Source organism: Colobus angolensis, unplaced genomic scaffold (assembly GCF_000951035.1).
Source record: "Colobus angolensis palliatus isolate OR3802 unplaced genomic scaffold, Cang.pa_1.0 Scaffold101, whole genome shotgun sequence".
NCBI classification, from domain to species: domain Eukaryota; kingdom Metazoa; phylum Chordata; class Mammalia; order Primates; family Cercopithecidae; genus Colobus; species Colobus angolensis.
In genome coordinates this window covers 6,237,461-6,260,982 of record NW_012111031.1, presented here as the reverse complement: position 1 = coordinate 6,260,982, position 23,522 = coordinate 6,237,461, and the positions used below count along the sequence as shown (strand labels likewise).

General features: G+C 33.2%; 1 protein-coding gene across 2 annotated transcripts in view; it reads right to left on the bottom strand.

Moving 5' to 3' along the window:
* The window catches only part of ZC3H13 (zinc finger CCCH-type containing 13), a 92,502-nt gene that overhangs the window by 45,113 nt on the left and 23,867 nt on the right, over window positions 1-23,522 (bottom strand). For both annotated transcript variants that reach the window (XM_011939943.1, XM_011939935.1), the window contains exons 5-7: window positions 14,815-14,923; window positions 6,095-6,234; window positions 5,037-5,194 (exon numbers count right to left, since the gene is read on the bottom strand). In XM_011939943.1, coding sequence (XP_011795333.1) covers window positions 5,037-5,194; window positions 6,095-6,234; window positions 14,815-14,923 — 407 coding nt within the window. The remainder of the gene's footprint in view (window positions 1-5,036; window positions 5,195-6,094; window positions 6,235-14,814; window positions 14,924-23,522) is intronic.

Below are 23,522 nucleotides of genomic sequence, written 5' to 3'. Positions count from 1 at the left end.
TTTCGTAACTTTTCCTCATGACCCAAGTCTCTGCAGTTCTCTTTATTATACAGTTACTGTATCTCTTGGATCTCTCCTCCATGTTAGATTTCTTTGTCATTTCCATTTTTCATGCTTTTCCAGGATCTTAAATCTGTCTTTATATTCAGTAATTTTTAAAGTAGTATTCATTTTGCTAACTCTAAATTTGGCAATTTCATTGTTCTGCTACTTTTTGATTTCTTCTTTTTTTTAGGAGACAGTGTCTCGCCCTGTTGCCCAGGCTGGAGTGCAGTGGCACGATCATGGCTCACTGCAGCCTTGACCTCCCGGGCTCAAGTGATCCTCATGCCTCAGCCCCCTGAGTAGCTAGGAGTACAGTTACATGCCACCACACCTGGCTAATTTTTGTATTTTTGTAGAGAGAAGGTTTCACCATGTTGTCCAGGCTGGTCTCAAACTCTTGGGCTCAAGTGATCTGCCCACCTCAGACCACTGCACCTGTCCTGTTTTGTTATTTTCCATTTGAACTCTTTTCTCTTTTAAAATATTGTTGCTCAGGCTGGGCGTGTTGGCTCATGCCTGTAATCCCAGCACTTTGAAAGGCCGAGGCAGGCGGATTGTGAGGAGGTCAGGAGTTCGAGACCAGCCTGACCAACATGGTGAAACCTGCCACTACTAAAAATACAAAAATTAGCCAGGTGTGGTGGCACAAGCCTGTAATTCCAGCTACTCAGGAGGCTGAGGCAGGAGAACCACTTGAACCCGAGAGGCAGATGTTGCAGTGAGCCAACTGCACACCAGCCTGGTGACAGAGTGAGACTCTGTCTCAAAAAAAAATAAAAAAAATAAAAAAAATTTAAAAAGTTGTTGTTCAACCTGGCACCAACCAGGTTGATAAACTGGCTCATCTGATCTGGTAGCCCCCACCGAGGAACTGACTCAGCAAAAGAAGACAGCTTCGACTCCCTATGATTTCATCTCTGACTTGACCAATCAGCACTCCCAGTTCACTAGCTTCCCCCAGTCTCCCTGCCACCCTGCCACCAAGTTGTCATTTAAAACTCTGATCCCCGAATGCTCAGGGAGACTGATTTAATAATGAAACTCCAGTCTTCTGTAAAAATGTAAAATAAAATAAAAATACAGTTGTTCAGTTTTTTCCCCATGATCAACTGCTTTTGTCCTCTAAATACAATATCCTCACAAATTGCACTAAACTTATAAATGAATTTATAATTTAAGTTTGTTCCTGTTTACTGTATTAATGTTTCCGTGTAAGCCATCCGCTCAGAGTGTTCAGTTTGGTACTAGGTTTGTAAGTAGCCCTTTTCATACATATGGTGAGTTTTCACTATCTACTAATTTCACTATGTACTGATACTTACAAATGAGGACCTAAGCCTAAATCCCAGAACTTATTTCCTATCATGCTGAATTCTCAAGTCCCAAGAGTTCTTAGCTATATATATATATATATATCGTGTATATATACACACACACACACACACACAATAGTATCTACTTCAAAATTGCTGGCAATATTTTAAAAGCACTTGACTCATAGTGAGCATTCAGAAAATGTAGCTTTCTTAGTCCTCATCCCTATGTCTTATTATCACTGATAGAGTTAACCATGTAAACAAGTAGGAAATTACTAAAATATGATGACTAAATCTATTTTTCATCCTTGTCTTCTGCCAACAACCATATTAGTTATATATCTCATTGCATATCCATGAGATGACTCAATCTTCTTATGCACCCTAACAGATATGTGATAAATATCTGTATTTCTGGATATTTTTCTACTTTAAAGATAAAAACGAATCAATAATTGGCATCTGTATCAAAATTATCTTTTAAAATTTCATGATTAAACAACAAAGGAATTCATGACACAAACTATTTTTACATTATCACCTGTACTAGCAGAGTGTTTACCAAACTTTTCTTCTCAGCACAGTGGTAAACCATACTATCTACACTTTGTTGAAATTAAGCATGGCCAAGTGACCAAGAGCTGGCCAAAGGAATGTGAGTGGAAATGATGTATACTACTACTTCCAGGCCCAAATCTCAAAGGACTCTGATATGCCAGGCAATTGCAAACTATAGAGCTAAATAACTGTAATACTCAGTTTCCATTTTTCTTTGTACATTCCATTCTTTGGTTTCCTTGAAAACCCAAGAAAGTGGAATCATGCTCAGAAGGAGCCGGGGTTACTCAATCTCCATGTATAGGACAGCCACCTGTCAATCAGAAACACTCATTTTGACTTTATGTGAGAAATAACCTTCTGTTGTGTTAAACCACTGACATTTTAGGACTTAGCTATAATCACAACCCGGATTATTCTAATATACTTACTAAAGCACAGAATTTCTTCACATTACCATCAAAATTATATGTGGTTAGAAAACACAATTACGTTATAGTGCTTTCCGACTGAAGAGGCCAAAACTGGTTTTGTGTATTCTGAAATCAACAAGATCTTCAACATTTAAAAAGTCAACTCGTTGTTCCAGTGCCACAGAGCCTACTTCCGACTTGTAGCAAAGAGTCCATCGGTCTACTTTCATCAGTTTTTAATCCTTTCTCTCTTCAAAACGATTGTTTTATATTAGCTTTTGACACTTAATATTCTCTGTACAAAGAGCTATAAAGAAAAATTCACCTAATGAAAACTAAGATTACAGTGTAGATGGACAGAATAGGTAATATATTTATGATTTTAGATTATACCGTATCTCACATATCAGGACAAATCTTCCTATCAGACTATATCTCAAAATAAATGTCAAACAAAGAAAAGTGCCAGCTTTCAGGGAAAACTGTAAGTTTTAATTTGTCAGTAATTATATCTTTCCATTCAATATGATAATCTAGTAAGACCAAGAAGTTTCTTTACCTGATTGTCACACCTCAGTTGGCTGACACTGGTTGAAATTCTCCACTGAGTTTTAACTGAAATTCTAATCCTTACACGTGCTTAGTATGTTCTTAGTTGATAGCATGATCGAGCAATAAAATTAAAAGATGATTACCTGACACACTCTAGGCAATGTAAACTGCATAGCTAAAGAAATGGTATACTCAAAAAAAAAAGAAAAAAGAAAGAAATGCTATACTCAATTCAATATTTTCTTTGTATTTTTAATATACTGTTTCCAGGTCCTTTTGCTTTTATTATTAAATTAATGGTGTATCTTAAAGTCAACAACATAGCAGAATACAAGAAATATAGTAATTAATCCAGTGTGAGTGATTATTTATGACAAATAATTATAATAGGATGAGTTACTAATAAAGCAGTAAAAGAGACTGTATGTAAAAGATGAAACTAACCCTTTGTCTAGTTATCAAAACTTTCTATGAAAAGATTAAGTTTCAAATATTCTATCAACAGAACAGATAAGAAAAGGAAGAAAGGGTATTTCTAGTCTGCCGTTTATCGGGGAAATGAATAGAATTGAGGGAAAGTTACATAAATGGTTAGCCAAGAGGATAAGAGCAAGTAGAGTGGATGCTATCACTCTCTGTTCATTCAACTTCTTCAATATCCCTTTGCAATATTTACTCAATTGCATGAACAAAGGAGAGGATCAACCCAACTTTACTGAGTGCCTTATTACAACACAAAGTTCTATGCCAAGTAGGCACTATGAGAAGACAGAACTATGAACAATCAAGATCCCAATCTTCAAGGGGCTTAAATTTAATAAAGGTTGTAAAATGTAAGTCACAGCTGAAATATAATGCAACAGGCAATTAATATCAACAGGGAGGTACAAGCAAAATCTGATGGGTACATAAGGGTAACAGATCTTATGTTCCATAAAGAGAAATGGGAAAACTTAGAATTTGAGCTAGAGATTGAAGAACTGAGAGTAGAAGGGGTTAGGTAGGAGGAAGCTGGACAAAAACTATTGACAAGAAAGAGAAGACCAAAGTGTAAATGTCATTCTATGGAATCTGAATTTCACTGTATAGAATGAAAAACCATTGAGTTTTTCAATGGTATAATAAATTAACTGGAATTGTCCTTTTAAGATTTCTCTGACAGCATCTATAAAATAAATGGGTTGAGGCAGCTGAATGAAAATGTTTATGTGTGTGTGGGGGGGGGGGTTGAAACTAAATAAAGTCAATATAGTTAATAGGATGATATAATAATCTAGGCAAGAAGTTAAGTAGAGTCTGAAATAGGGTTAGTCTCTAGAAACTACAAGGAGGGAGATAAATACGAGTTTCATTACAGGTTCAAATAGGGCTTGTTAACTGATTAAATATTAGGTAGAAGATATTTTTAGTTCAGTTTTTTATAAGATAAAACCAGGGTATGGACTTTGATTAAGATAAAATACAAATAGTTCAGAGTGACATTAAATGAAAATGTATCTTCTCCTTATTCTTAGTCCCTGAATATAATCGTTTCTATTTTTACTTCTTCAACTGGCTTCTACAGTAATTCTAATTTATAAAGAATTCAATCTCTTGATAACATAAAGACAAAAATTTTTTGTGTATAATTGATAGTTTAAAAATCGGAAACAACATAAATGTTCAACAGAAAAGTAGACAAATTTATAATATAAATACTCAGATGAATGAACTAAGGTTACATGTATCAATATAGATAAATATAAAAAATGTTAAGTGAAAAAGCAATGTGCTAGAAGGTTATGATATATCCGTATTATAATTAAATATATGAAAGCAATACTATACATTGCAAAACACATATTAAAGTATAAACACATGCACAAGTATCATAAACACCAGATTTAAGAGAGGAACAGGAAATGTATCTTTTATTTTTATTTCTTAAAAAATAAAAAGCTCTGAAACATATGAGGATGTTACACAGATACTTGTTTTATTGTTCTCTATAACTGTCTTTTTAATTGAAACATTTCAAACTTCTTTTTAGAACAAAAAAGCTTACATTAAATGTAAAATGTATTAAAACTATCCTTCTATAACCTACTAATTCTTTTTAGTATCACTTCAGAAAAAGCTATTTTCCTCTGACACTGTTTATCACCCTACTGACCTCTGCTGGTCCAACAGGGGAGAAGATACTGCAGATGTCTTCCTATCTTTCTTGCTAGCTGAAGACGATTTCGGGCTTGATTTTCGCTTCGGAGATTTGCTAGACTTTCTTAGAGAAGGTGATGGGGACAATTTTGATCTAACCACTTCTGGAGAAACCTTTAAAAAAAATTCAGTAAGTTAATTCAGAAATTCCTCCACTAATGGTACAACAAAGCTTACAGTATTTTAGAATCACACCAAACTTCAGATTAAAATTAAATATTATTGTTGGGTACAGTGGTTCATACCTATAATCCCAGTTTTTTGGGAGGCTGAGGTGAAAGGATTGCTTGAGGTGAGGAGTCGAGATCAGCCTGGGTAACATAAAAAAAACCCTATCTCTTCTACAAAAAAAAAAAAAAAAAAGACATGGAACGTGCCTGTGGACACAGCTATTAGGGAGGCTGAGATGGGAGGATCCCTTGAGCCCAGGAGTTCAAGGCTGCAGTAAGCGCCACTGCACTCCAGCCTGGGTAAAGAGAAAGATCTCATCCCTACAAAAAAAGTTTGAAATAAAAATAAATTATAATAGCCACTATCTGTTGATATTAGTCTGACTCCTGAATCCATGATTTTAAGCAATATAACTGTTCTAACATATACCAGTTTCAATTAAGTAAATTAAAATCATAAAATTTCAAAATCTCCTCCGAAAAATCATAAATTATATTTAAAATAACTGTATCTTCACTTTTTAGAAAAGAAACAAGGTATTCTAGAAATAGCATGGGCCTGAAACAGACATATGTAGATTCAAACCCCATGTTACATTAGCTGGTGACTCTAGGCAACAAACTCTCAGCTTTGCTCACCTATTCAATAACATAAATATTTGATACTTATCTAATAGAATAATGTGAAGATTAAATGAATATATATGGAGCAGTACATATACAGTGGGTTGATCAATATATCAGTATGCTAGTATAATTTAAAATGTAGCAAGAAGTTGCATTATCTGATCTATACAAATGCTGCTATTAAGTACTAACATATTTATTGCAATAAATAGCATACCTCCTTTTTAATGATAATTTCTTCTCTCTTCTCCATGTTTTCTTGCTCCAGCTTCATTAATTCCCTCTGTATCTTCTGACGCTTCATTTCCAATGACAATTCATGAACATAATCATAATTAATATCTCCATTGTCAGAATCTTTAAAATAAAATTGCATTATTGTTATAAACTAGCAATAATTATCTATGCCAAAAATCATACAGACTTTTTTCAACTAATTTCTTACGCAAATCTAAACAGCAGAGTCGTTCATCAGAATGACATACTTCTAAAAGATAAAAGAAATAGATATCATTTCTATAAAGGATTAAAATCACCATGGTTGATTTCTTCAAGAAAAGCCAAATACTTTTAAAGTTTCTGGATTTTCTGGAAATAATTTTGGGTTGTTGGAAGTTGGGTTTTTTGTTAGGAGATGGAATATTAAAAGACAAAAGGCGCTCAGCTGCATTTCTAAGCCTTAAAGATACCAAAGCCTTCAATATTTCATGCTGTATATGATGTGACTCATTATCTCCTTGATTTTCCTAAAGACACACTACTAAAATACATCATACAACGTGAGGTTATATTACATGTGCAACATTGCTTCTATAGGTTTGTCAGTTTTAAAATTTGTGAGACAACTGAATAACATCAAAAACTAAAGTAATATTAGTACTCATGTGTACATAAAATAATTTTTAAAGGATTTATAACATTTTCTTCACAAGTGATTTGTACTATTTCCTTAGATCATAAACGTCCATCTCAATGGATCTGATGCCATATTTCTATTTCCATTTAATATTTTCTGATAAAAAGCTATGAAGATTGGTTAAAAAATCAAAAAGGAAGAGTGGTGTGCAGATCTATTTCATTAAAATATGTAGAAGTTACTGGCACTAGCACCCAACTCCATCACCCTCATCTGCCAGAAATGCCCAGGAGCCTAGAGGTGGGAATTTCATTGACCACGATGGACTTGACTGATCACAAACTGAGGTGCCTTCTCAAGCTATACTTCTAGCACTTTAGATCATGTCTTAACCTTGGGTAAAGAAATAAAATGAAGAACTAAAAAGCAACAAACATAAGAAGTCCTACTTGACTGCTTAAAACCCATGAAAATGAACATCGCTGTTATATATTGCTCAAATACATTAGAATGACAACTATTCATTGATGCTTGGGGACTGAGAGGGTAACCATATATATTCACTACCTGTGTGATTAAGCTTGATATACTCATCTTACGTTGGAGTATGATGACAATTTCTCAGTAAATATATGAAATAGGCTAAATCATGTTTTTCAGTCAGAAAGCAATTACTAAATAATTAAGGGCAAGTAGTTTTCACTACATAAAATGAAGATACTGAATTTAATTAAGTGAATACTAGCTATCTCCAGTTATTATTTTGTACTCTATTGAGATACTTTACATCGGTGAATAATAGGAGTCAATGATCTAGTTTTATTATGTTCTTAAATTCAATAAAATTCCATAACCAAAGGCCCAGGTAAAACAAAGGAAAGAGTAGTTAATTGAGAATGATTAACAGTGTTTCTGAAGGCACTGTGTTATCAATAACGCACTGCCAATCTAAAAATTCGCAACTGGAAATATCACCAATACAGAACACATAAAAACCAGCTTTCAGTTCTCAATCTTCAACTATCCAACCAAGGGGGAGAGGCCTGAGCAGTTAAAATATATTTCTAAGTCAGTCGGGTGCAGTGGCTCATGCCTGTGATCTCAGCACTTTGGGAGGCTGAGGAGGATGGATCATCAGGTTAAGAGATCAAGACCATCCTGGCCAACACAGTGAAACCCTGTCTCTACTATAAATACAAAAATTAGCTGGGCGTGGTGGCATGCGCCTGTAGTCCCAGCTTCTCAGGAGTCAGAGGCAGGAGAATCGCTTGAACCCAGGAGGTGGAGGTTGCAGTGAGCTGACATCGCGCCACTGCACTCCAGCCTGGCAACACAGCAAGACTCCATCTCAAAAAAAAAAAAAAAGTCTAGTAAATGTAGTAAACATAACTAATATAGTTTGCTCAAAAGAAAAGCTCTCAGGTCTTTATTCTGAAGGTGCTTATTTTATGCATATAATAAAAACTCAGATGTTTTCCTAACCTGTTAAGAGATGGACTACAAGACAGGCACATTGCAACTGACAGTATTTTGACAACAAAAGAAAAAACAGGAAATACAAAATCCAGGATGGAATTCAAAAACAAGAGTCTGGAACAAGTTAATAAATTTGGAAAATGTCTCTCATGTAGCTTCAGGTTATCATTACAATTTTGCCTTATAAAAACGGATTCACATAAATGATTCTAAGTCATCAGAAAAATATTAAGTATAATTAGAATGGTATATTTAACAAGGTAGATATTTTTAAGAATATACAACAGAAAAATATATGTAATACAAAAGAAAAGGTTAAGATTTTTTCTATATAAAAAATTCTTACTAATTAACAGAACAGGCAAAGGATATTACAAGGCAATTCACAAAGAGAAAGAAATGAAGAAAGTATATACGTATTTTTTCATGTAGTCAGGAGCCATTATTTCTAATTATAAAACTAATTGTTGGTAAAGGTACAAATAAAGGACATACTCATTCTCTGGTGGTAGTAATGTAAACTAGTACATCTATCTTGTAAAATTATTCGTCAATATGGGTAAAAGCCTTAAGAATATCAATACCCTTTAATACAGCAACTTCTAGTAATTTATTGCATAAAAATAATCATAGATATATAAAAGGTTTATGTATAAGCATTAAAAACTATAAATATTTGTGAATCGCCTTGTTATACCATTCGAATTACATTTAACCTTTTTCCAATGAGTTAGAATCATTTATGTGTATCAGTTTTTAAAAGGCAATTGTAGCAATAACCTCAAGCTGTCTGAGACGTTTTCTAAATTTATTAACAGATTTCAGACACTTGTTTTTGAATTCCATTCTATATTTTGTACTTTGTCTTTATGATACATTCTCATTGCTAAAGTCTTAAATAATTCTGAATACACAGAGTAAAATATGAAATTTCCCTTATATTCCTCCTACGGCCATCCTTACGCCAGTGATAGCACTACTAACAGTTTAGTGTCATACGCATGAAAATAACGCTTTACATTTTTCCCTTTAACATTCAACACTGCCTTACAAACAAGATCTTTCCAAGTCATAGAGTTCAACTATCTTCATTTTAACGCCTGCAAAGCATTTCATTCATATGATCATACATTATCATAGCTTACTTAAAGGGTTTCCTTCTTAAAGATAGATGAACTGTTTTCAATATTTTGATGTTAAAAACAAGACTTACATGAACATTTTGATATATACTTTGGTTCTACTTTGGTTCAAGTACAGGTATTTTTCTATGACGTTATTTCTCAGATTACATTGCTGGACTGAAAATAAGTATAATTTCTATTTCTAGTATCACCAAACTGTACCCCAAAACTGCTTTATCAATGTAAACCCCCACTTGAAAACAGTAATATTCTTCATTTCTGCCAAACTGATGGGTGAATGATCCTATCTCTTTATTTTCATCAATATTTCCCTGCAGTAAGATTGAGCATTTATTGGCCATTTCTATTTCTCCTGTGAGTTACCTATCCGATACATATATATTTTTACTCATTTTTTAACTAGGCTGTCTTTTTCTTATGTATTTGTAGAAACTCATTATGTCTATATAGTGTCTTTATTAATGCTTACACATGTTACACGTGTTAAGTATTTTAGCCTTTCATCTGTTTTTAACTTCTGCATTTTGTTACACAGAAACTCCCAGTTTTATGTAATCAAATGTTTGTGACTTCTGGGTTTTATGCCCCCCTATTTAAGGAGGATGTACTAACCTCCAAGATTACCAAAATATTTTCACACATTCTACTGCAATGATACTTCTGCTTTTTATGTTACTTCACTGGTCCTTAAGAACACATGCTGAGCAAATACAAGAAGTTTAAGGAACCAAACAAAAACCACAGACTTTGGAGTGGGGACTGGAGATATAGAGAGCAACCAGATAATCAAAAGTTTTATAGGCACAGTTAGAATTTGTACTTGCTCCTTAAGGCAATGGGAAATTAGGGAATTTGAAACAAGAAAATAAAATGAACATTCAATTTATTCTTTTAAAAGACTGTTCTGCAATTCATAGAGTGGGAGAAAATACTCACAATATATTTATATATCTGATAAAAATCTCATATCCAGAAAACATAAAGATTCCTCTAATTTGTCTAACAACAACAACAACAACAAAAAAAAAAGGTAACACAATAGAAGAACAGCAAGCATTTGGAATAGACACTTCACAAAATAGCGTGCACGATGGTCAGTGAACATGTGAAAAAGTTTTCAACTTCATTAGGGAAATGCAAACTAAAACCACAGTAAGATATCACTACAAAATTTTAGAATAGCTACGATGAAAAAGGCAAAAACACCATATGGGTAACTGGTACAACCATTTTTGATTTGAAACTATCTAGAAACTATCTACTAAAGAGGAACTCAGTGGCCCAGAAATTCCACTTCGAACCATAAACTCAAGAGGAATGGGTATGCGTCTGTACATGTTTACCAAAAAACATGTTTAAGAATAGTAACAGCACCTTGTTATGCATAATAGCACCAAACTGGGAATTCCTTAAATGTTCATCAACAGTAGACTAAATTATGGCATGTTCATATACATAACACTATATAGCAATAAGAACCAATGATTTGTGAAATAAAGTACAATCTCAGATAATACTGTTAACAAAAGAAGCAAGGCACAAAAAGAGTACATGCTGTCAATTCCATTTATATGGAGCTCAAACAGACAAAACTAGTCAATGGTGCTAGAAATCAGGACAGTAGTTACCTTTGGGAGGTGAGGGTAAGGAGCAGTGACTAGAAGAAAACACAAGGGGACTATGGGAAAATAGTAATTTACTACTTACTGATCTGAGTGATGGTTTTACAAACGTGTTCAGTTTGCAAAAATCCAATGGGTTGGACACATGTATTGTGCATTCCTCTGAACGTACAGTATACTTCAGTAAAAAAACTTTTTAAGAAAGATTATTCTTGCTTTAAAGTAGAGAATAAATTAGGAGACAAGACTATAAACAACGGATGGGATTAGGAGGTTATTTTGGTAAAATATATTTATAGGCAATAAACAAATACCTTAAGAACTAGAATGTTAGTAGTAAATCAAGAGAAACAGATGGTTTTCAATGGTATTTGGTACATAAAAATATCTGGTAAATGCATGCGTGGAGGCAAAGAAGGAGTGTCAGTGATGACTCTGAGGACTGTTGGTATCTGGTAGGAAAAGTGATGCCCTTAAGATACATAACTCAGATGGAGATGCCCAGTTGGTCAATGTTAAATTGAGAGCTCCAGATTTTGGAGTCACTACACATACAATGTTAATGAAGCACTGGGAGCATGATTTCATTTAGAAGAAAAAATTAAAACTGAGAAAAGAAGATGGGTAGGCAATAGGAAAACAACCAAGTTTGAAAAGCTGTTCTTATAGACAAGTGATTCTCAGAGAGTGGTCTGAGGATACTGGGGAGGTCCCTGAGACAATTTCAGGAGTTCTACAGAATCAAGCTATTTCTATAACACTATATTGTTTGCCTGTTGTACTCATTCTCCCATGAGTAGATAGTGGAGTTTTCCAGAATATGTGATGTGGTTAACAGGTGGAAGGTAGAAGCAGGTAAGAAAATCTACCTATCAACTATAAAGCCAGATATTAAAACAATTTGCAAAATGATGCAAAACACTGCCATCTCCTCACAATTATTATTTTTTACTTTGCAAAATAGTTATTTTTCATAATAGCGTATACTGGATTTTTATATGTCATTGTTAAATTAATGAATAAATAAATATTTAAAAATTTTCTCAGGTTCATAATATGACAGTTATGGAAACATAAAATACACAAAGACAAAAGTTATTTGGGGGTTCTGAAAAAGCATATAAAAGTGGCCTAAAAACCAGAAAGTTTATAAATATACCAATTTCTTCTGAACCCAGCTAAAACTGTTACTCCAGTTAGAATGACAAGGCAGAAGGTAAGTCTATGAAATCAGTTTAGTCTCACTATCCAGGGACTGGGGCACCTAACTCAATGTTTTCCAAGATTCCCTCAACAGATACTTTCAAATCACAGAGATACACAGTGGTCAAAACCTGTGCGTTTCAATCAAGGGAAAGCACAAGAAATTCCTATTAAAGACATTTACACTCACCTTTTAAAAGAATTTCCTACATAAAAGGCTCTTGAAGTAAAATCACTGTTAAGTGCAAATCCTTGGGAATCGACATTTAAGGGGCAGACAGAATACAAGGAGCCTCTATGTAAGACTGAAGGGCTTGAACAGGAAGATATAAAACTGAAGAGTGATAAATAGAAGCCAAAAGAGTCTTTTTTAAGAAAACAGGAGCTCTTGATGTGTCAAATGCTGTAGAATGGTTGTTTAAGATAGAAACAAGTACATCTTCATTTATTCAGCAAAGACGAGGTCATTAGTGACTTTCAAAAGCAGTTTTAGTGGAGAGTTGGGTCAGAAAACTGAATAATAAGTATCAGGTGAAACAGTATCAAGTAGAAACAGCAAGGTACAGAATTGTTTTAAGAATTTAGTTGTTAAGTGGGGATAAGCAGGATAGCAACTAACAGTAATATAGGGAGGAGTGTATCATAAATGAACAAGATTGCTGAGGTGGGAGGAAATTAGATCTACAATACAAAGGAATTATTCATCAACCTTATACAGCAGGAAGGAGGCCGTTTACACAGCATAAGAGGGAAGTAAAAAAGTTTAGGCAAGAATAAAAAATTAATTTGAAGGTGTGGTAGGAGGAAGTTGAGGGAATTCCTAAAGATTTCCATCATTTCTGCTTAGTAGATAGCAAAAAAGAGAAATGAAAGCATAGATTTATGGAGAAGGTTTGACATACCTACTATGAAGAAAAATAACAGACTTGGGCTTTTCTGAACCTTTTATATTTTCAACAATTATTAATTATTGTAACAACAGAAAAAAATTTAAAGTATCAAATACATTTTAAAATGTTTTTTATGCAAAAAAAAGTAAAATGAAAAGAAAGGATGCTCAGCTGTGTTAAGAGGTAATCCCTTAGTATTTAGGAAAAGTTAGCTCTCCAAACTTGAACAGTTAGTTTATAATATTTTATTTAAATATACTAATTAGTCAACAAAAATGGGAGAGTATAGCTGCCTTTATTGCTACTTTGTAGAAGTGGTATTAGGTTGGATTATGACATCCTGAGTAACCATAAACAAGTTTCCTATTTGTTCTTAGAAGCAACTTTTTAACAGCACTGTCCAAAGATGGGACAGGTTTCCTTTAAGTACTGATGTAACAATTACCAGAAAAATGTATTTATAATACTTTACAAGTGTTAGTCTACTAAGTCTTTAGAGCTAATTCTGAAATATAGTAGCTAATATTTTAGTCTTGTAGCTTCTCAGTTCTCTGTCATAAAGACTCAACTTGGCCCCAGTAACTCAAAAGCAGCCACAGACAGTATGTAACCAAACGGAGGGACATGGCTGTGTTCCAATAAAACTTTATTTGCAAAAACCAGTGACTGGCCCACACACTCTAGTTTTCTAATACCTGGTCTAAGTTTTCAGCTTCTCACTGAAAAAGTCGCTAAATTCTTAAGATCTTTAGTTTTGTCATCTGTAAGTAGAGTAACAAAGCTATTGAGATAATAAGACAATTATATAAATTACATTAAATTGTCCACCCCCATTCAATGCATTTAATAAATACAGGTTTTCTTTCTCTGCGTTTGGCAATGACGTTACGATGCCCATCTTTCAGAACATCAAAGAGGTGGAGAAAACATTCAAGGAGTGGAAAATAAATGCTTATTTGTTAAGATGATGACTCAAAAATGACTTTGCTCCCACCTCAGCTTCCCAAGTAGCTGGGATCACAGGCATGCACCACTGTGTCAGGCTAATTTTTTTGTTTTTTTTTTTGTAGAGATGCAGTCTTTGTTGCCCACACTGGTCTCAAACTCCTGGGCTAAAATGGTACTCCAGCCTTAGCCTCCCAAAGTGCTGAGATAATAGGCAGGAGGATTGCTTGACTCCAAGAGGCTAAGCTGCAGTGAGCCATGATCACACCACCGTTCTCCAGCCTGGGTGACAGAGTGAGACCATGCCTCAAGAAAAAAAAATTTTTGGTAATTTTTTATTAATAAATCAGGTCTCTATCTTCATCTGATTTTGATTTCTTCTGAAAGATACAAATCAAACATTTCTTGGAAATAACTTTCCTAAGTCCTTAAGATTTAAAAATCTCATTTATAATATTTTATGTAAAACAAATTTAGATTTCCTTTTAAGCTTAGTGTTAGGAATTTTTTAATTTACATATGCAATACAATCCTGAAGGGCTGTAATGCTGTACAATAAAGTTCTAGAGGAAAAACTAGGAAGGGAAAATTAAAATATGCAATGCAAACCACTTTCCCTGCCTTTGTACAGCTACTATATGCCAGTTTTTGCCATATAATTCAGTAAGATAAAAACATGTCAATAAGATGATTCTGAAACAAGAGGGAAATCATAGTTGAAAGCTGTTCTGAAGCCCACAAAAACTCTACAGAGTAAATAATCAAGAATTCGTCATTTAAACCAAGATTCTGAAACTCACCATCTCTATTAGTTTCCCATTCTACATTTTCTTCTTCACTTTCCGGAGTTCTCTCCTTAGTGATTTTTATGTCTTCCTTTTCCCTATGTCTCCCTCTTGAAGATTCTTTCTAAAAAAGTACATACATACATTCAGATTACTATATTTTTAAAAATTATATGAGGTAGTTTATTGTAATAGAGAACAGTTTAATTTCATTTATCTCTGTTACATCAAAGAATCAGTTTTGTAAATAGTCACTTATCCACTAAGTAGAGAAAGTGACAAGTTCTAGTTGAGTACCACAATGAAAAGACTATACTCCATCTATTTTACTAAAGAACAAAAACTTTGCTAAAGAACAAAAACTAAAAGAGATATAGACTACACTATATCTATTTTACTAAAGAACAAAAACTTTAAACATTAAAGAGTAGTTAAGATGTGAAAATATGCAATGCAAATCTAATACTTTAACAAGCTTGTGACATTCAGCTACATACTAAGTTTCCATGTGAAAATCACTAGGGAGAAGACAGTTTAAAACGAATAAAATACAATGGAAGGATTTGTAAGTGATTATATTTTAAAATGACAAAAAAGGGATAAACCATTCACCACAGACTTCTAAAAATAACTGATCTAGGACTTGTCATATATTCAAGTAATTGCCATTTTCCTAGACACCTAGGGATAAATCCAAACTCATTTAATAGTATTACAAAGGTTTACAAAAAGATATTTTACCCATTTTGATGAAACCAAATGGTACCTAAAATAGTCAGTAAATTAGTCCTATTGCTGCTAAAAAACAGGTTTTACATTTTATTCCAGGTATAAAAGCAGCTCACAAAAAAGGACAAAATTAATTCAGATTATAAAAGTCAATTAAACGTCCTATTACATAAGAACTCCAAATCATATTTTACTAGGTGGTGAGAAAATAAAAGTAACCAGTGTTATGCAACTGTTACCTTCCAACACAGTAAAAGTCTCACTTTCACTAACATTGTAAACACTACGAAAGACACATATGCACAAGGATATTAAGTGCTCAAATTTCTTTCTGAGCATTACTAATCATAAAATTTGGCTGCTTAAAACACAAATTAATTTCTCTTTGTAGTTTTCTTTTTAAAGAACTCTAGTATAAATAACTGCCTCCAAATTCTACATATTTAGGCATGAAGTCATATTGTAAATATTACTGACAAAATTTGTATTTGATTGCTGGTAAGACAACAGAGGTTGACGAAAATAATTTGTAAGTTATATGAGAGTAAAGCCTGCCATGAAAAAAATGGTAAAGAGTCAAGAAAATAGAAATGGGCCTCTACTTGCACAGAAAACAAAAGGAAGAAATATAATTTATTTTTACTCTTAAAACATATTCTGTGGAACATCAATGAAGAACTATCCTACATCCCAATTTCTGAATGTTCTATGGATTAAACCCACTATAAATAGACATTACTGAATAACTATGCCAAAAATATTTAATAGGAGGTTATCTCCAAATTATTAAATAACATATTCTGTGCTTTCTGTCCACTTAAAAGTATGTGAAATCCAACTGCAAGTCTAGCTAAAAAGGGTGTCACAGCAGTAGTGCTAGTGCTGCAAAATAAATCTACAAATTTGTAACATTATTTTTTATCAGATTTAGAGCCAGAAATGTTGTATCAATAAATGTCATTAATGATGATGTATGTAAATATTTCGTATTTACTCTAAATATTAAAATTAAAATTTTTGAATTGTCCATGGTTTTCAATATGGACTAGCATCATATTTTCTGATGCTACTCCAAGAGATCACATATAACTTCTATTATTAGGTACCAGAGACTGAATGCATGCTTAAACAGGTGATGGAATTTCAAGTTCTTACTTCAAATCATAATACAGGAAATTACTTTGGTAACATCTATTAAGAAGGTCTAGCTCATTTAAAAAACATCTTATTTCCTAACTTTCTCCACTTCAACAATGTGTATACTTGTTTAGGTATGTTATTCCTTTTATCAAATAAAGTTATTTCCCCTTTTCTCTTATATTCAAATAAATAGGGTATGGTATTACTTGTCCAACGTAGTATAGCACGGTCTACTATTCCACCTTGCTGTATTTCTTGAACAGAATGGCTTCTCATCTTCTCTTAAATCCAAACATATTAATTAAAAGTATAACCTATTGATTACTATGTGTTCTAAATTAGTCATCCTGGAACATCGAAGTGTTGAAATACTTGAAGAATGACAGTATTTCAGCCAAAACCCTTGGGACCAGATATTCTAGAGTTTAGATCTTTTTTTTTTTTTTTTTTGCATTTCAAAGCATATTAAGTAGTACTACTGTTCCAGTGGAGTCTGGAACAGTAGCCTGTGACCAAACATACTAACATTTTTGCAGCAAAACACAGAAATTCACCACTTTTATAAAAACTGTAATTAAATTTATTTCAATTAAGACCAGGTCTTGCTCCCAAATGTCTGTGCCTTAGGAAAAATGTTTGGTTTTAAGTTTCTTGAATTTCAGAAATGTAACACATGATTTTAGATGTTTATATTACTTTCATTTCCACTCTTATATGCACGTTTATTTCTTGAACATTATATGTGTGGGCAAATTATGTTCATCATCAATTTTAGACAAAAAGCAGGCATTACAAAGAATATGAAATAAAAAGGAAGAGAGTTCAGAACCATTATTAGTAACTAAGTTTAAAAATGGTTAGGAGCCTGTGTAAGTAATAATCCAACTTCCTACTCTACACAGAACAATTTTCCATAATATTTGTATAGCTATAGAAGCCCTCTATTAGAAGACTCTTGGGCGCAAAAATCTTGGCTCTCTACTCTTGCGCCCTTTTGTCCCATTTCCAGACCGTTCTAATTATTAGAAAATTATTTCTTATGCCCATCGCATCTTTCTTAACCTCTCTAGAGGTTATACCTCTCTAGAATTTCTACTGATTGGGACTAGTTCTAACCTCTGGAATCATGCAAAACAAATCTAATGCTTCTTTCATGTGCTAGACCTTTCCTCATCACTCTTTCATCTTCTCTGGGCATACTAATCTGCCAGTGTGCTTCAATGAAATATGATACCCCAAATTAATCTAGTCTTGTCAGAACAGCATAAAGCATACATCTTCCAACTCCCCTTAGAATTGAAATTATACTTGTATTAATGAAGTCTAACTTGTTTTTGCAGAGAAGAATGGAGCTTCAACTAAGAAACTATAATCTCCTAAACTATACAAATTTGAACTATTATTTCACATAAAATGAAGCCTATAAATAGGGCAAACTTCAGGTCTAAGTGACTTAGTAATAGTGAAATCATCAAAGACCAAATATTCACTCTTGTTTTCATTTCTCACAGCTCCGCTATTCCTAATGTTGACTTCACATTAAGGCTTATTTCTTACCGTAAGCAGCAGCAATCTGGGTCTCCTCAATGTATCTCTCCCACAAGCACAAAGAAGAATTATTTCCTTCAGAGCAACCAGGCCAACTTTAGTCACATGGCCACCTCTGTATGAATAACTGCTATCAAGGTAATAGCCATGGGATAAACGACTTAGGCCTGCTTCCTGAATCAACTGAACTAGCAAGGGGAATGGGATTATTATAACTGGATTCTACTAATCAAGGCCCAGCCATGAAAGTGGGATCAATTCCCCAAATCACAATGCTGATACAAAATCAAAAAATGGTGGAACGGGTTCCGGGGAATCCAAAGCAATATGCATGACACTTCATACTGCACTTCACTTCCTCATGGTACAATGCCACACTTTTGATAACTTCAACGGCTATAACAAGACAGAATTTCCAACTTAATAAAAATTTCTCCTTTACTATTCACATTTCCGACCCTTCTTCTAGGGTCTTTTTCCATCTTCCTGATGTATATACTTTTAAACATTCTCTATTTTGTGAAGATCTGTTGGTAGTAAACACTCTCAATTTTATTTGAAAAAGGTATTTATTTTATTCTCATTCTTGAAAGCCAGACTCTGGTACATACTTTCGGTTCACAGGTTTATCTCAGTACTTTGAAAATATTATTTCACTGCCTTTTAGCTTCCATTATTTGTTACTGATGCCATCCTGTTGCTTTTTTGCATAGGGATTTGTCTTTCTATATCTAGAGGTTTCTAGTATTTTCTCTATATCTCTGATGTTTTGCAGTTTCATTATAATATTCTATCTGTGATGTACTGCACATCTTGTATTTGTAGATTTGTGGTTCATCAATTATGGAAAATTCTCAGCTACTATTTCTTAAAACGTTGCTTCTCCAACATTCTTTTTTTTTTTCCTTCTGGGTTTCCAATTAGATGCATATTGAATTTTCTAAGTATTTCCCCCATGTTTTTAAACCTTGTCAATACTTTCCATAACTTCTCTTTATGTGATGAATTCTGGAGAAATTCTTCAGCTGGCAACTATTGTCAGGTCAAGTCACTCTATTCCATACCAGTGCAATTAACTTTCTATGCCTAAAATCAACTCTACGTTTATCCCTAACAGTTTCTGAGCTTCCTATATAACTACACCTTCTATATTGGATTTACTTACGTCTTTCCACAATTACTTGGAGAAATTTCCTTTGAAGTTAATATATAAAAATTATCTCAGAACATTTAGTTAAAGAATGACTCAATTATTTGTATGTCAATAACATTCTCACCTGCCACTAATATTCACTTATAAACATCTATACAAATCTATCCATTACTAAAGTTATCATTCAAGTAATAATTCCATATTTATTATATTGACATCAGAGGATTTTAAACATTCAATGTTTTACACAAAACTTTGTTTTCTTCTCCTATCATCCATCTATCTACCTATCTTATTGATCTTATCTATCTATCCTATCTATCCATCTATCTACTTGAGACAGGGTCTTGTTCTATGACCCAGGCTGAAGAGCAGTGGCGCAATCATAGCTCACTGTAGTCTTGACCTCTTGGGCTCAAGCAATCCTCCCGCCTCAGCCTCCCGTAGCTGGAACTACTGGTACATACCATTATGCCCAGCTAACTAAAAATTTTTTTTATTTGTAGAGACAGGGTCTCTCTATGTTGCCCAAGCTGGTCTTGAACTCCTGGGCTCAACCAATCCTCCTACCTCAGTCTCCCAAAGTACTGGGATTACAGGTGTGATCCACGATACTAGGTCTAACCTCTCCTTTTATTTTAAAAGAATAATGTTATTCCAAATCCTATTGCTCTAAAAATAAACTTAGTTTCATAGAACACTAACATTATCAATGAATTTCTGGATTCTCTTTGAGCAGCTCTAGAATTAATGTTAATATCAATTTTTCTTCTCTGTCATTTAGTGCCATGTGGTATCTCAAAATTATTAACAAGTGAAGCAATTATTAAATTAAAAAAGATTAGGGTTTCCACCTTAATGTTTTCAAACCTTTATAATTGGACATATCTGATTAAAGCTAAAAAAAAAAAAAACACTTTATTAATCTAGTAAAATGGTCTATTGTTGTGCTTTGGCCTGAACGTTAGCCCAACAGCCTGCTCAGTCTATACGTAGTTTTAGAATATATACACCTAATATTTCGAAATTTTGAAATTATTCACAGATCTGCAGTTCCAGTTCCTTTCAATATTGTAGAAACAAAGACAGTATTTTAGTCCTATACTTAATGAAGCTGTAGTTTATTTGTTTATACTAAAGAAAAATACCCAAATAGCATTATCAGAGCTTCTTTTTATGAAGTGCTCATATAAATTAAATTAGCTCATCTCAGAAAAACCAAGAAATACACAGATAACCAAAATAACATCACGTCTAAAAAGTATGAAAAGAATTAAAATGAAAAAGAAATAGTTATTAATACTTCTGTATCTATGTACCTAATAATACAGTAGTGAAGAGCAGAAACTATAGGAGATGGAGTAAAAGAGACAGAAACCTACTAATAAGATACTTGAACATAATGTTCTCAAACCAAAATAGATCAAACAGAGAAGGATCTTAAAAATATAGGATGCCCAAAGAATAGATGTTTTATATATATTTATAGAACCTAAAAACCAAGAACTAGAAAATATACCTTTTTTTTAAAGCATGGGTGGAAAACTGAGAAAAAGTGACTGTTTTAGGCGACAACGAAAATCTCATCAAATTCAAAAGTATGAAAAATAACATGAAAGTTACTTTTTAAAAATCAAAAGAAAACACACATAAACACATAAAAAACAAAAGATGCCTCAACCTGAAAATTTTAAAACATTCCATTAAACAATTCTTAGATAATGGCTGAAATCCAAATCTAGAGAGGAGAATTTCCTGAAAATAACTGTTAAAGTTTGACATATGAGATCCATAAGATTCAGCTAAAGCAGTTATCTGATGAGAACTTACAGTATTAAAGAACATAAATAAAAATGAAAACAAATGTTCAATAAATTCAACAACAACAAAAAAATAAGCAACCATAGAAGGAATTTAAAAACCCAGAAATAAATGTTAGAAAGCACAAAGAAGGAACTAATATACAAATGTAAAAGCTGATTCTCTGAAAATAAACCACTGGCTAACCTAAACAAGAAAAAAGGGAGAAAATACAAATTCAAAATCCTAAATGACGAAGTAAAAGAATCACATAAATGCTCAATTAGTCATGACTAAGAACAAAGCAAAATGAAAAAATAAAACTATGAGGTGTTTTTTAATTTTTTTTTTTTTTTTTGAGACAGGGTCTCCCTCTGTTACCCAGGCTGCAGTACAGTGGCGCAATCTTGGCTCACTGCAACCTCTGCTTCCTGGGCTCAAGTCATCCTCTCACCTCAGCCTCCCGGGTAGCTGGGACTACAGGCACACACCATTACACCTGGCAAATTTCTACATGTTTTGTAGAGATGGGGTTTTGCCATGTTGCCCAGGCTGATCTTGAACTCCTGAGCTCAAGCAATCTGCCTGCCTTGGCCTCCCCAAAGTACTGAGATTACAGGCATGAGCCACTGTGCCCAGTGAGATACTGTGTCTGATTAGATTTCTTTACATAACTCTATGCAAACAAGTTTAAAAACTTAGAAGAAAAACGGATAAAATTTCTAGAAAAATACTATTTGCCAAAACTGACTTTAACAGAATCAAAAGTCTACATCATTTTTCAAAGAAAAAATAAAGCCAGTTAAAGAACTCCTTCACAAAACAGTACCACATCCAGTGGGTTTCGCAGGAGAATTTTACCAATCCTTTAAAGAGCAGAAAATCTAAATGCACTTAGACTATCCCAGAGTAAAGAATTGGGAATATTTTGTTATTACCTGTACTATAGATGAAATAGTATAATGCTGTTTCAAAGCAGACCTGAATTAGCTGTAAAAGTCCATTGTAAACTCTAGGGTAACCACCAAAAAAAGTAGAAAAAAAATAAGTATAATTGATATGCTAAAAAAGAATGAAGGAAGAATCACATAAATGCTCAATTAAAATCACAAACTTTTAACCAAAAAAGGCACAAAACGAGTGAGAAGAGAAACAGGAACAAAGAACAATGGCAATGAAGAGAAAACAGTAACAAATCTTGTAGATATTACTTCAACTACATCAACAATCACTTTAAACATCAATGGTCTAAATATACCAATTAAAACACAGATATTCTCAGAGTGGATGAAAAAACAAGACCCAATGGTATGCTGTCTATAAGAAACCCACATATAAACACATATATTAATAGATTAAAAGTAAAGGAATGAAGAAAGGTATACTATGTTAACACTAATCAAAAAAGAGTAGGAGTAGGTATATTAATTTCAGACAGTGTAGACTCTAGAGCAAGGTAAGTTATCAGAGACAAAGAGGAGCACTGCATAATGATACAGAGGTCCATTCTCTAAAAACACATAACAATTCTTATGTGTATGACCCTACCATCAAAGCATCAAAATACCTTAGGCAAAAACTGATAAAACTGCAAAGAGAAATTCACTATTATGGCTGAGGATTTAACACCCTTCCATCATAAATGGAAAGATTCAACAGGAAGTCAGTAAAAACATAGTTGAACTCAACACCACCATCAACAAACTTGATATAATTGATTATAGGTGGCTTTATCTAACAACAGCAAAATATACATTCTTCTCAAGCTCATACAGATCATTCACCAAGACAGATCACATTCTGGGCCATAAAACACACTTAACAAATTTAAAAGAAATCATACAACGTCTGCTTTCAGCCACAATGAAATTAAACTAGAAATCCATAATAGAAAGATTAGGAAAATCCCCAAATGCTTAGAAATTAAACAACACAATTTTAATAAACACATTGGTCAAAGAAGAAATTGCAAAAAATTTTTAAAGTATTTTAAGCTAAATGAAAATAAAAATATAACTTATGACAATTTATTGGATGCAGCGAACACTGTACCCAAAGAGATAGATGTTTATAGCATTGAATGCATATATTAGAAAAGACAACCAAAAATCATAACTTTAAGCTTCCACTTTAGAAAACAAGAAAAAGAACAAATTAAACCCAAAGTAAGCAGAAGAAAATAAACTTAAAAATTATAATGAAAAAAGTCAATGAAATCAAAAACAGAAATTCAATAGAGAAAAATTAGCAAAACCAAATGCTGTTTTCTTTGAAAAGATCAATAAAATTAATCAGCTTCTAACCAGGTTAACTAAGAAAAAAAGAAAGAAGACATAAATTAACAATAAGAGAA